At 43.2% G+C, this 15062-nt stretch overlaps 1 protein-coding gene across 15 annotated transcripts in view; it reads right to left on the reverse strand.

Moving 5' to 3' along the window:
* Slc8a3 (solute carrier family 8 member A3) overlaps positions 1–15062 on the reverse strand; it is a 133266-nt gene that overhangs the window by 104184 nt on the left and 14020 nt on the right. For 8 of the 15 annotated variants that reach the window (XM_087552153.1, XM_087552151.1, XM_087552149.1 and 5 more), the window contains exons 2-3: positions 12225–12313; positions 9910–11754 (exon numbers count right to left, since the gene is read on the reverse strand). In XM_087552153.1, coding sequence (XP_087408279.1) covers positions 9910–11693 — 1784 coding nt within the window. In that variant the 5' untranslated portion in view covers positions 11694–11754; positions 12225–12313. 15 annotated transcript variants of the gene reach the window in all.

Here is a 15062-nt window from a genome sequence, read left to right on the forward strand (position 1 = left end):
AATCACTGACACAGGGAGGTTTTGCCTCCGTTTCACCTCTGCCCTTGGTGGTTCCTTTGCACAGAAGAGGCAAATACTACACGTAACCATGTTCCAACCAGACTATGGCCTCCCCAAGGATAGGGACCATCTGTTCTCACTGTTCAGTCCCGAGAATGAGCTCTTCAAATGCCTGCCAACACACATTAAGTAACTGACACCCTTCTCTGACCTCCTTTTTTTTTGTTGATGTTGGTTCAGGCCCCATGGCTATGGAGGGCTGTCATAGACTCTCCTGGGGTTGCACCTAATCTCCCTTGTTTTCGACTCCCTCTAGTCCTTGGTCCTGGTTGTCTTCGGTCATGATAGTGGGAGATATATATATATATATATATATATATATATATATATATATATATATATATATTTATCTCCAAACAAACAAAAAGCAAAAACCAAAACAAGACAAAACCGCACCACCATCAACAACAAAAGAACAAAAATAAATAGATAAATAAATAAATAAATAAATAAATAAATAAATAAATAAATAAAATCTTTGGTCTGACTGTAAGATCTTTTCCCTAGAAATAGGCAGTGCTTCACCTGTTGGCAGGGTCTCATGAGAAAAGGCTAAACCAGAAACCTCTGTGGATTCACATGGGCAAGTGTGGGAATTGAATCAAGGTTATGAATTCAGAGTCCTAGGCTAAGTATTACAGCGCATATTTGAGACCTGCCAAATTCCCTAGGCCCAGTTGCCCCAGAATTAAAAGGAAAATAAGTCATCTGTGTGCAGGTCTGTTTTGGTGCCAAAACCACACTGCTTTTTTTTTTTTTTAATTACTGAAGTTCAGTAATATAGCTTGAAATCTGGTCTGATTATTTTCCCAGCATGTTAGAATGGCCCCCACCCCAGTGTTGCTTTAGGTATTCAGTTCCTCTGGCTATTAAGGAAAAAGTGAGAGGCTAAGGAGATAGACAGCTCAGTGAAGGGTTTGCTTTGCAAGCGTGAAGATGTGAATTTAACTCCCCAGCACCCATGCGAAAAGCTCAGCATGCCTGGGCATCCCTCTAACCCCAGCATCAGTGGAGAGCTACAGAAATAGATGGATGGATCCCAGGTGTGTGCTGACCAGCCAGCCTAGGCAGAATGGTGAGGTCTCAGTTCAGTGAGAGGTCCTGTATCAAGGGAACAAAGTGGAGAGCGATAGAGAAAGACTGGAGACCAAGGTCTGCTCTGGTCTTTACACACACACACACACACACACACACACACACACACACACACACACACACACAAAGAGAGGGGCACACTCTTAGCTTCCCCTATGTGAGTTAAAGGAAAAGTGTTTCTCTTTTTCCTTTCTAAGGTGGTTCCAGCTTAATAACCTTATTAAGATATGTCCTATGATAGAAGGAATATGTGTTCAGAATCAGAAGATGCAGGTTTTGATACTTGACTTAAAAAAGAAAAAAGAAAGAAAAAAGAAAAAGAAATAAAGGAAAAAGAAAGAAAAAGAAAAAAGAAAAGCCTGCGCTCAAATAGTCACTTTAATGATATTGCAAAGTCCTTATATATTTTTTAAAAATGTGGACTTTTATGTTGTTATACAAATGACGGAACTTTTACTGCATAAGCACCCTAGCAGGAGCAATAATAAATTTTCCTAGAGTTGTGAGCTCCAACGGGAAGGCCCAGAAACCAACAGCCTTCCCACTTTCTCTAGCACATTCTGACCTCTCTATGGGGTTACCACATCAGACCTGCTTTAAAGTGCCAGCACCTATTTTCAAAATGTTGCCATCCCTTAATTCCTCTAGCAGTCAGCACTTGGCTGCATTCATTCCATGCTCTCTCAGCCCCCGAGGTACACACTATAGATTCAATAGTCCACAAAAGTTCATTAAAATGTGCTTTCTCTCTGCTTTTGACTCATCATAGGAACACGAGTTGTGCTTTGCTACATTGCATAAAACGACAATCACTAGTTACCGGCTTAGAATATTCTAGAACACAGGTTGTACAGAGAAATGGCAGGTGGTTTTAAAAGAAAATAAACTATGATAGAAGTAATTTAACAAACATTGGTCTATCTTGTGAAACCTGGTACACTAGATGGGGTTCTAGAAGATTCCAGTATAATTTTTAAAAGCTGTATGCTTTATGTGTCCAACGGGAACTCACGCTTCTGTGGATTCACAAAATGAGTAACAAGTTCAGTGTTATGAAGAACAAAGGAGAGAGAGAGAGAGAGAGAGAGAGAGAGAGAGAGAGAGAGAGAGAGAGAGAGAGAGAGAGATTGTCTTAGCATGGAGAAAAAAAATAGCCATTTAGACTCCTACTTGATTTATATCACGGGGTTTTCGACTACTTCCACAGGATTGTCATATGTGGCCTGTTTTTCTCATATCTACAGTTAAGCACAGGTTTTACCTCACAGATTTTCTTAACACAGCCCACTAGGACAGCCACTACTAATTGCCCAGAGGTGACTCTAAGGAGGGTCCTATTTTCTTCCACATCCCAGGACACCTGGTAGAGAAACACACATTGTGCCACTTGTGGAGAATTGATCCCAAGAGATCCTGGAAAGACCTCAAGTTCCCGCTCCATGGCTAAAGACAGCTGAATGCTGCTGTCTAGCTGGTCCAGCAGAGATCAGGTAGAGAGGAAGGGGCTGAAAGAGAACTGTCACTCTATCCTTATATTTTTGGTTGTGAGCCTAGCTTTTAACAGCTGAGCCATCTCTCCAGCCCAAGAACCGTCACTCTATTCTTGAACTGCTGGGAGAAGCATTTTGGCTTTGTCTGAAACACAAGGAGCACTGAAAACTCAGACCCGAGAAGAGCTTTTGAAGTGACTCAGGCCCACATAATGTAACTGAAAATGAGACAGAGCTCTCTGCTGCTGCTCTCCCAGAGAGGGCAGATCAGTAAGGGGAGAAGTGACCCTGGTAGCCTTGAGACCTGTATCACTCAGCATTCTACACTGGGAATGGTCACTGTTGTCCTGGCTAGCTTAATCTTAGCTCTGGCATCTGCTGTCAATGGGAAACATTGCTTAGGTCTGAGGAGCACCCCTTCTTCTAGCCAACTGGTGCAGCATAGACCACAGTGACACCAATGTTCTACTATAGACCTTATTCCAGTTTCCAGGGGACAGGAAGTCTTGCTTAAGACTCCCTTCTAAATAGCACCGCCCACAACCTAGTGATACAACTGTTTAGATAACTTATAATGGAATTCTCATGGCAACTTCATTTCTCCACTCCATTATCCAGTTATAGAGGTTATCTGGGGTGGGTGGTGGGGAGGAGGAGAAAGGACTTGGCCAAGAACCTTTTACATGGTCAGATTTAAAACAACACAACATAACACAACAACAACATCATCAACAACAATGGCAGCAGCAAGATCTAGAGAACTTGATCATTAAGACTAGAAAGATTTGTCCAGGTTGGGGAGAGGGCTGCAAGTACACCGGAGAGAAAGACTGTTGACCTGTCAGGTTCTAGAGCAAGCTGGAAGAAATAAATGCAATTGCCAAGGTGGCAAGACACAGAGATGCTGGGAGACTGAGTCCTCAGGCCCAGGAGGAAATACATCAGGATGAGAAGGCCGTCCTCCTTGCTGGTTTAGTCCCTTTCTAATGGCTTTCTGATATCGGCTCTCATCTCTGCTGGATCTTTATGATTAAATCTTTCTGTCTCACCTAGAGACAAGCAAATCTTTCGTGGTGAAGGGAGAAGGGGTACTGTCACAAGGGCTTTGTTTCCTGGGAGACATTCATCTTCTTAGAGATAGCAAGCAGTTAGTGTCACCGTCCAAGTGACAGGCTTTTTTAAGGGATATTTTTCTAGCTCCTTCTATCTTACTTGAAGTCATAGATCAGAGAGGGGACAGAAGACAATCTAGTGAGGAGGCCTCCTCTGAGAAGGAGGGGAGCATGGAGAGTGAGACCAGCTTGGAAGAGCACAGTGAATGATGGTGCTCCTGGGGAAGGTATTGGGTACAGAGACACCTCGGCAGAGGTCTGCTGGCCCTGGAGCATATTCAAGCAAGAAAGAATGGCTGTCGCAGGGGATGCTTATTGGAAAGAGCAAGCATAAAAAAGTAACCTACAAATGCAGACTAACATCTCAGTGGGAAGCAAAGTGAACCAGTGTGAAGGTATACAGCCAAGGGAAAAGGTAACTCTCTTGCCAAGGGAGCGGTCATGCTGGTGACAGCATGACTTCTGAATCGCCACAATCCAGAAAAAGAAGGTTAGAGACAGTAGCGGGCCCATGGGATGTCACAAGGGATACACAAGGAGAAACTTACAAAGCTGACAAATTAGGACCAACATGTCTAGGGGAATTGGACAACTAGAGAGAGATGGCAGTAGTCCTGTTCTACAGCCAAATTTCACATACTTGGTGTGTTAAGTTACTGTCAAGATGACACTTACCTAGAGGGGGCCAACTCAAGGACTCACTGCAGCATCATCTGGATCGTGAATAAGTGCTTCTTTAGGGGTTTGACACGACATTGACTGGCAACTAACTGGACTGGATTCATACAAGTGCAGAATACCCACTATGTAGCTACAGGCACTGACTCGTGCAAGACAGGGTGCAAAGTCAATGGATGACCTCAAATGTATACCAGTATAGACTGATCAGCATGCGTTTAGGAAAACAAAATTTTCCAGAGTAAATAAGTTTTATTTTTAGCTTTAAATTTTTCTCAAATTTGGGGTAAGTTTGTTTATATCAGCAGATAAAATAGGGAGTTTCATTGTGACATTTTCATACATGTAGATCATAATTGTATTTTGTCCAGATTTGTCAGCCCAGAGCCATCTCTCAACCCTCCTCCAAACTTCTCCCTGTTTTTTTCTTTCACCCTTTTCATACTGCTGATTTCTTCCTTGTATGTGTGGAGGTATAAGAATAATAACTCCTTTGAATGCCATGCTACCTGAGAATATTTGTGTGATGTTAGTTGGCAAAATCCTCAAAGCATTCAGTTCTTGCAAAAAAGCTCTTCAATGGCAAAGAATCTATGTATGTGGAGCTTGCTCTATTTGAGAATCAAACAGTCTATATTCAGCTATTGAGTACATACTACTGGCTTTGTGCCAGGACTCTAGACTGTATTGGGCAGTACAGCCTAATTCCTCATTTAAAAAAAGTAAGAAAACAGTGTCTTGAATAATCAGTCTGCTGCCTTCTTCATGGGGAAAACTAGTCGAAGGTGTGCACATGCGCTCTGTACAGTAAACCTCTAGGGGTGTGATGGGAAGACTGGACCATAAAGAATCCTCACTTGCTGGCCTGGCTTTGTTTAGTGTCCCTTGCCTCTGTTCTTGGGAATGAGAGAAGAAACTTTGACCTTAGGAGTCAGAAGAGTCCAGAGAAGACCAGCTTTTACTAAAACACAAAAACTCCATTGGCTCAGGATCTTACTTCCTGAACAGTTTCAAGGTGAGCTGGGAGATTAAAAATAGTCCGAGCTATATTATTATTCCTAGTTAAGACATTAGTCACATAATACTCCAAGATTTGCACTCTCAAAACAGCTTTCACATCCCAATTGTCATATCCTTTCCAAAGCTAACATTTTACTGGTGAGTAAAAATAAAACAGAGGTGCCCGAAGCAGAAGGGGACATTAACTCGGCAGCTTCTCACATCCTCTCCATCCCCAGCCTCCTATCACATCTGATGTGATATTTCTGTCATATCTGATGTGATCCTGGTAACTGCCTCCACTCTTTGAGTTTGGCTTTATAATTTGTAAAATGAGAGGTCAAATATCTTCCAGCTTTAACGTATAATTTGGTTGGAACACGTACAGCCCAGCCAACACTGTGCTCTTCCTTGAAGGAGGCCTCTGCTATTAGATTATAGTAGAGCCTGCTACTTGCACATCTGACTATTCTCAGAGGAACCCTGTCCCCAGCAGAGGCCTGTGAGTTGGAACAAGCTGTTATTTTACAGAAGTATGCGTGAGCCTCAGATCTGTAAGAGCCAGTCACTTGTTTAATGAATGAAATTAGCATGCAGGAAAAACTCATATCTCCTAGAGGTTTTGTTACTGTTTGCTGTGGACTTTCTATAATTCTACAGGGATAGGCATAAAACTGGGATTCTCCTGGATCGTGAAGACATCAGTAGTATCTATCACAAAATGTCAAGGGTTCATTGTAATACAGGTGTAATATTGTCACACACCAAGCAGTCCCGCTTCCCTCATTACTATGTCCTTAATGAAGGGTCCTTAACACTTGGGCAGTGTCTCTCACACACAATAGGAAAGTCTCATTTCCCCTTTACTCACTCTTTCCCAAACATACCATTCTCCCATGTGTTTGCGTTTGTATGTACATGCTGATCCTTTCTTCCTGAGAGTGAGATCCCAGAGAGATGAAATTCCGACATGTCTTATTTCTCTACCCTCAGTGCCAACCGATGTACTAACACATACCAAACATTTAGTAAACGTTTGTTGAATGACTGAATGCCTTCTGGGAGAAGGCACTGTGCTAACGGTGCATTTTTTCCTATTTGTATTTTTGTACTTCACATTATCTTGTAGATATATAGATAATGTTATTAATTTTGTTTCACCAATAACAACAACAAAATCTCTAGGACCCATGCAGACGATGTGACTATGAAATGTTATACTGCCACTGAGGGGCGGGTTCATATCCAATTGTAAGATTTCAAGGTTCAGAATTCTCCACCATACCATGATGCTACAAATGACTTAGAGGAGTAGACAAGATACACTCGTGGAACTAGTGTGTGCACACATGCATTCATGTATGGCACATGCGTGGAAGTCAGGAAACAATCTTGGCTGTCAGTCATCATCTTCTACCTTGTCTGAGACAGAATCTCTCTATTGTTTTTCGACTGTGTATGTCAGGCTAGCTGCCCTGCCCAGGGATTCAGGAGTCCTGGGATTACAGATGCTCACACTGTACATTCATCTCCTGTGTTCTAGGTATTCAAACTCAGATCCTCATGCTGGCCCGGCAAGCATGCTTACTCATGAGATCATCTCTCCAGTTCCCGTCTTCCTGATAGAGCATGTAACTTGGTAGTAGCTGCATGACTGCAGTCAACACAACAGGTCCAATATCACCAGGCTTAATATGTTCTGGGCAAACAATTCTTCCTAAGATCTGTCAGCTCCTGTCCAAGTACCTAAAAGGGTCAAACTCAGTTCCCAGAATGGCTTTGCAATTAGAAAGCCTTGTTAGGAACTGAGTTGTTGCTATGTTGGGTTTGAAAGCTGAAATAGGAAAATATCCGTTCTTGACTCAATTAAGCAAGTTATTCGAAGAGTTGCTTTTGTGGTTTGGTCAGGACCTTCATATACTTTACCTGTAAGTTGGAGATCAGCAGCAGCATGGGTTTATGGGAAATGCTCTACCCTGATGTGTACTTCCAATAATAATGCTTAACAAACAAGTATTCTAGAAGGCAGAAGGCCCTATCCAACTCTAATATTTCAGGTGAGGACTCTTTGCACTGACTGGAAACTAGCATGCTCTCAGTAATTACAGTCACGCAGAGATCTAAGTAACCTGATCTCCTCATTATGTCTCCTGAAAATACTACAGCTACCAACCCTGTGTACTGCACACATCATGAACCCGGAACATCTCCAGTCATCACAGTAAGTCCTGTACAAAAGCTATTACTCCTATTTTACTAGCGGGTAGATTACATCATAGGTAAGAAGTTTTTCCTTACTCATGTGGTAAAGTCAGCAGAGAAGTTAGACTTCTGATCAGAAGTATTCAGAGTCCATGGTTCTTCCATTACATATACTGTTGCCTCTGGTTGTATACAGTTTAAAGTACCGTGGGTCAGACTAACAGGCTGTGGGCTTTCAGTAAAGGACCATACCATACTGAAGTCAAACAGTGGTGTCAAGGGATAGATGCAAACATAAAGTTGCTTGCCAAATGCATGTACACACACACACACACACACACACACACACACACACACACACACACACAGAGAGAGAGAGAGAGAGAGAGAGAGAGAGAGAGAATTTTGAGAATGTATAGTCATAGAGACCCTGGTAGGTCCTTAATAATAGATCATTAAGAAAATAAAGAAAATGGGGACCGATTTTTTACCTCATCTAAGCTAACTTTTCATGACACTGGAAGGTAAATATTGAATGGGAATTTCCCCAAATCTAGCCAATTACAGGAGATTGTGTGGACTTGACATCATCTAATGCCTGAAAATAAACACTCATATGCCAATATCACCATAAACATGTGTGAAATTTTACTAAGTTCATCTTCCCAGTGAGAGCGCTGCTTTATCTATATGCATGATTACTTCTCCTAGTATTCTCTGGAAGGCATGCGTTCTTAGTTATGCTCACAAATGATTATCCTTCCCAGAAAAAAAATGATTAAACAGTGTTCTAACAAATCAGTTTGTCGATAGCTTTTCCCCTTCAGGAGTCAGTCTCCCCAATCCTATTCTTTTGGTAAGTGAGAGTATGACCCACACGCAATGCCTACACTTGGGTTTGGAAGATTTTAGAGCAGAAAAGAATCTCACCCTGCCTCCAGGCAAGAAAAGTATTGTTATTTTTACTCTTTATATGAGAGGGTTTCCTTTCAGAGTTACTAAGTCCAAAGTCAGAAGAGACAACAACAGAATCCCTTAGGCCATCCAGCTGTTCCCAGCTGAAACAAGACTTTTAGAGTTCTGTCCCTTGGCTGGACCCAAGAAGTGCTTCAATAGCACTTTTCCTGGGACCTATAGACGTTCCCCAATCCCTCTTTCCAGGAGTTCCTTCCCTTCTGTTTTATGAATGATTCAGTGCCCTAGAAGTAGAAGCTACAGGTTCATGAAACAGTTTTCATCTCCCCTTTCCTTCTTTACATCATCTCCTGCCTATAGAACAGCAGGAATCCCAAGATGGGTCCCTTTTTCATTGTCATCCTCTTAAGCTTCCTTGAAAAGTTGACCCTACTATAAGCTAAGTAAGCTATTCTTAGCCCACCCCCACCATGCTACCTATACAAGCTGAGGACAGAATGCCCATCTGTAAGAAGGGTCAGTGAGGAGGGACGACTGAAGCACAGTCTCTCGGGGTCTGATGGGCTGAATGGAGCAACGAGTGGTGAAATAATTCAGAGCAGCTCTAAACTGTGAAACAGAAGATGTATTTTCTCCCACAAATCTCCCTCATTGCATAGCCAAAAGTTGGAGCTTATTCTCAAGCCAAGAGGCAAAAGACAGTGGTCCTCAGGGTTCTCCTTCTCTATGACACTTCCAGTACTCTGGTCATATTGATTTGCCTCATTCAGATTAGACAAGCCTAGTTCCACAAAATAGTATATGCAATAAATGACATTGCCAAGTCTCAATCAATTTTTCCAATCTCTAAATGGAAAGAGTAGTGTCTGGAATCTGGCTACACGACATAACTTTAATGTGGTACTGAGGGGAAATAAGGCAGTGCCAATTGTTTTCTTAAGATTATGATGACCAGACTATTATCGTCCTGGAATAGTAAGTTTCCAAACTCATAACCTTTGGTATGGAAGAGGGGTGAAGGAGAAGTCTGTGTATTTCCCGGCTCTTGTTCAGTTACAAGCATTCTTCAAGATCTTACAAAACCTTCTGACACCTCACACCTTTCTTGTCCATCAACTTGAATTTCAATGGACAAAAAACCTCTGTGTCCTTAGATCTGAACAAAGCATCCAGACGCAATTTAGAAAGAGACAACTGAAGGAGGGCTTGGAAGCAGGACCTGTCCAGGAGTGTCTGCTGATCCCTCCTAGCTCTGATGAAAGCAAATACAAGGGGGCACTGTAGGGGTAGTGCTAAAGCACAGAAAGAGATGACGCAAGATGGGCTATGGAGGAACGAAATACAGAAAAGTTACTTACACCGTTTCATCATTCTTAAACTCCAGCTCCCCATAAGTATCTTCAAAGTCCTCACCACCACCCTTGGCTGTTCCTTCTACTGTCCTAAAAGGGACGATGACTGTGCCCCGGGCACCCGATGTCCTCAAAACCTTGACTTCCATAACACCAATACTTTCACTGACATGAATGGTATCACATTCAAAAGTGAAAATTCCTGCATGGTCATCATCCAAGATGGTTACTGTGGCCACACAAGGGGAAGCCAGGACAGCCCGTGGCAAAGGAAGACTATTGAGGATGGCGGGGGTCATCCCCTCTTCCAGCTGCTCCTCTTCTACACGGACATTGCTCAGTCTCACGAAGAAGTGTTCATCCTCTTCAAAAATGTCATCATCGATGATGCCCACGGAGAACTCCTTCTGGGTCTCTCCTGGCTTCAGAACCACAGTGCCTTCTGTGAACTCATAGTCAGCCCCTGCATTGGCAGAGCCGTCCTCTGTTTTGTAGTCCACGTACATAGTCTTGGATATATCTCCCCCTTTCCTCACCACAGTCAGGAGGACAGCTCCACAGTTCTCCAGGCACTGGTAAGAGCATGGGTCAAAAAAGACCTTCGAGGCAAAGTCCTCAGGCTCATCAGTATGCACCTCACTCATGCTGGCGGTCTTCTTGGCTTGCTCTGCTGCATGTTTCTTAAGTATATTGCCTGCACCAGTCATCATCCGGGTGGCTTGGATGCGGTAGAAAGCACGGCTCTTCTGTTGGTGGGAAAGAGCATAGTAATTGGCCATCTCCACCAGCTGATCTAAGTCTTTTTCTGGGTGTTTTTGCTTCAGATCCTTAAGAATTCGGATCATTTCCCTGCGAGATTCATCTACCTCCTTTCCTTCCAAGGGTATAAGGTTCCCATCCAGGAAGTGAGAATTCATCATTTTCCCATCCATCTCAATGCCCTTAGGGTGTTCACCCTCTGTCTCAATGATAATTCCTCGGTGTTTATCTGTGCGGTATCTTTTGTGCATGTATTTGTAGAAGAGCAGTCGCTTATCTGCCACCCAAGCCAGCAGGACACACACTGGAAAGAAGAAGAGAGTAAGGAGGCCTTCCCAAACCTGGACCACACCAGGAGAGAAGACTGCCAGGATCATGTAGAGCCAAATATAGGCAAAGACGCTCCAAGCAGCCGTGACAAAGAAGACTCGAAGGTGCTTGATCTTGCGAGTCTCCCCATCTGGGATCACATAGACACAGATGCCAATGATGATGAACATGTTGAAGGCTGCACTGCCGACAATGGTAGACGGTCCCAAATCACCAGCAATGAACCCGTGACCACACACCTCAATTAAAGACAGGAGAATCTCCGGAGCAGAAGAGCCTAGGGCCATCAGGGTCAGGTTGGAGACAGTTTCATTCCATACCCGAATTGTAGTTGTGCTGGTCTCTCCATTGGGCTTCTTGATTGTCACCTCCCTCTCTTGGGAGGTAATAACTTCAATAGATGCCATGAATCGGTCAGCAATGATAGACACTCCAAGAAACATGTATATCAGGGCCACAAAATAGACAATGACCCTTGCAATCTTGTCCCCAAGGGAAGGGTTCTCTGGATACCAGATTGGCAAGATGACACCCTCCTTGCAGTCTGATGACCCTGAACAGGACTCATTGTTCTGTCCTGCACTGGGCACATCCCTCAAGTCACCAGCCTCTGCTCGAAGACCATTCAGGAAGAGCACAAAAGTAACCAGCCCGAAATGGAGGAAGGCAGAGGTGAGAGGCTGCAGCCGTAACCACGCCATACACAAGACTTAGGCTCTGGCCCCACCACAGCACCAATGGTCTTCCCGACAGGCCTGAGACCTAGAGAAAAATCAGAGAGGCAGGAAAAGGCATGAGAAAAAAATAGGGGCAACAACTGGCAGGTTCCCACCAACACAAATGGATGGATCACCTCGATTGACATATGGCACTGACATATGGGGCCGTCTCTCACTTGGAAAATAGATGTCAATGGGAGACACAAATAGCTTCTCTGTCCTCAAAAACCATCTGGTGGAGATTCAGTTGAAGAATGGTTTGAAATAGCTGGCAAGACTAGGGATAGAAATTCAAGTGATACCTCCTAGTCCTGAGTTGTAGCTCCACTTGTCCCTAGAATCAACTTAAAGAAGAGGCTGATTCCCCATCTTCCTTCTTATTTACACTATTGCTAGAAATTTCGGTCTTTCTTGCCCTGTGTTCATACTCAAGAACCTTGCACAACTCAGGTCTGCAAGTATGTGTGCTGAATTGAGCATGTGATTCATGGGCTGGTCCCTGGTATAGCACACCTTGCTCTGGGTGTGATTGAGCTCTTGTGGGTGAAAGCTCCTTCCTCAAATACGAAACTTCTGGAGGCAGCCAGGAGTTCTGAGGCTTCCTGTAAAAAGAATAATAAAATTCATTTCACAGTGAATGTTGCAATGGGTGCCTCAGACACTGTCCACTGTGCCTTTCGGATTCTCCACCTGTTAAACCTATTTAGAACGGGCTATGAGTATGGCGATCATTCAGCCACTGAACTCCACATGAAAACATGGAAGGGGCCAGCAGTAGAAATTGTTACAAATAAAACCCAGGAATGGGTCTCATATACAGTTTTTTAAAGGTGAGGTGAATCTGGGAATAAATTACAGCTTCATTGGTCGGACTCCAAGCACTGAGTGGTGACTATGCATGCAAGAGACCAAAAGGAGACTCGGTATTTTCAGTTGAGGCTTCTGATCATTTGAGGCTATATGACCTTTCACTTACTGGCTCACTCAGAAAACAACCAAGTGAACTTGTTTTTAAATATATATATAAGCAAGCCACCACCTTCCCTTCCTTAGAATCTTATGGAGTGTAACTAGTAATGTAGGACCACAGACTTCTGTTTGTGCAGTACCTTAAAGGTTTCAAGGTCCCAATTGTCCCCATTGGCTGTGCTTTTTCACTGGTTCTCATTTCTGAAAACAGCACTCCCCACGCCGGCCCGCCCCCTATCTACCAGTTATTTGTGAGAGATACCGCACATGCAAACATTCCTCTCTGTCCTGCTCTGCAGTCAGTTCAAACTAAGTCCTATAAACGTTCTTCCCAATCTTAACCATAGCCATCATGGTCCAAACCTCTACTGCTCCTTATCCCATGGACCTGCACAGTAAGTAGCCTTCCAGCTAGACGCCCCACTTCAACTCTTGCCTGAAACTAAACCTCAATTCTGCTTTCCTTGCTCAGCTGTAGTGATATAGGGAGTCTGGGATTCAAACTTAGGACCCCACACATGCTAGACAAGTACTCTACCACTGAGCAATATTCCCAGTCAAACATAGTAATAAGAATAATAAATAAATAAATAAATAAATAAATAAACAAGCAAAAAAAACCTCCCAACCAAACAACAACAAACAAACAGATCTAAGCATGCCACTCCCCTAGTGAAGCTCTTTCATGGCTTTCTTCTTGCTCTTTGTATAAATCTCACTGCTGTGACCAGCCAACCTTCACAGGAGCCACCTCTTTCATTATCTCCCCAGTTCATCCCCTGTCACTCTCTCACTACATTTTAACAATGCCCTTCCTTCATTTCACCCTGATTAGACAAGCTAGCGTCTGCCTCAGAACTTCTGCCCATGCCATTATTCATACTTGAAAGGAGAGTTTCTTCTTTGTGCTTTCCAATCACAACGATGCCCTGTATCAACTGTCACTTTCCGAAACAAACAATAACTTCCTCTCATTGATAAAACCGGGTGGGCTTTTTTTCCTGTTATTTACTCTCATTGGATTCTTTCCCTCTATGACATTTTTAGATACTTTGAAATTTTATGTTTCTTTTTTATTATTTAGATGAATTATGTCTTATCCGTTAAGCTGAGATGACGTAAGAACAGGGGTTGGGTCTCTCCTATTAACTGTGGAATCCTAAATAGAGGTTGGCAGTGTTCAGTAAATGTGTGCTTTTGAAATGAATAAAATGTAGCTATCAAAAAAGCTTCCTGAGAGATCAATCAGCCTTCTTCAAAAACTATTTTATGATCTAAATTATAGCTAATTTCTTTGGGAATATATAAAGATCTCATAGACAAATCATTACTCGACTTTAGAGGTTGGATGGGTTCTCTTTAAAATTCTAAAACTCACGCTCAGTATCCAGTGCATAGTATTAACTACAAAGGTCTTCCTTCCAAGGAACTATGGATTAACTCCCCTTTATACTGCCCAGGACAGTAGCCTGGCTCATACTAGTCCAGAAACAGGTCCTCAGAACAGTGGCTTAGTCCTCTGCCTTAGACATAACTCAGGGGATAAAGGAGTCATGAAGGACCATGGGGAACAGTGAGGTTCGGCATCACAATTCAAGGTTAAAAATGGTTGTTGTGCCCAGAGATCCCAGTCACAAGTCTGACACTCATTCAGCCTCGGGAATGTGGACAAAGGAGGATCTTAGCCTCTACTTTCAAAACTCCTGACTTAGTGGATTCTCATCCCCATGAAGGAGGAGATGGAGCTGAAGCAGTTTTTGAATCCATAGCCCACAGTGACAGAAGGTGGCATCCCCAAGTGAGAGAGGACATGGGCATCACAGTGGTTGTCCCTGATCAATAGGGCAAAGGCAAGAGCTCTTACTTATTCTTAGAATGCAGCCAGAAACTCGAGGGCCCTGTAGACACACTGTGGTGCAGGGTTTTCATGAGGAATAAGCACACGGTCCCTGGGCCAGAACAAGAGGATGGTTCCTTGAGAAAATGTACCAGAGGCAAGAACAAAAGGAAAAGAGAGCAAGGGAACCGGCTAGTAAACAGCTATTGAAGTCCAGTGTTTGGAGTCCAAGATGGAAAATACTTGGAGAGCCTACTAGTCCTTTCTGGTCCCACCAGGAAATAGACTGTGGCTGTGAGATTGTGAGATTGTCAGAGGACCACTGCAATGGCCAAGGCAAGCATCTGTTTATTTTAATGCCATTGGCCTAGACCCAAACACAAACTGAGACAGATTCTAACCTGCGAAGCTATCTCCTTGTCCTCTTAAAAACCCAGACTCGGGAATAGGACTCAACTTGAAAAATAAATTAACAGTAATTGCTATTTAAAGTACTTACTGCATATATCGTGCTACCTTTAATATTTATAAGAACCCTATAGAGT

Source organism: Rattus norvegicus, chromosome 6 (assembly GCF_021556685.1).
Source record: "Rattus norvegicus strain SHRSP/BbbUtx chromosome 6, alternate assembly SHRSP_T2T, whole genome shotgun sequence".
Lineage (NCBI taxonomy): Eukaryota > Metazoa > Chordata > Mammalia > Rodentia > Muridae > Rattus > Rattus norvegicus.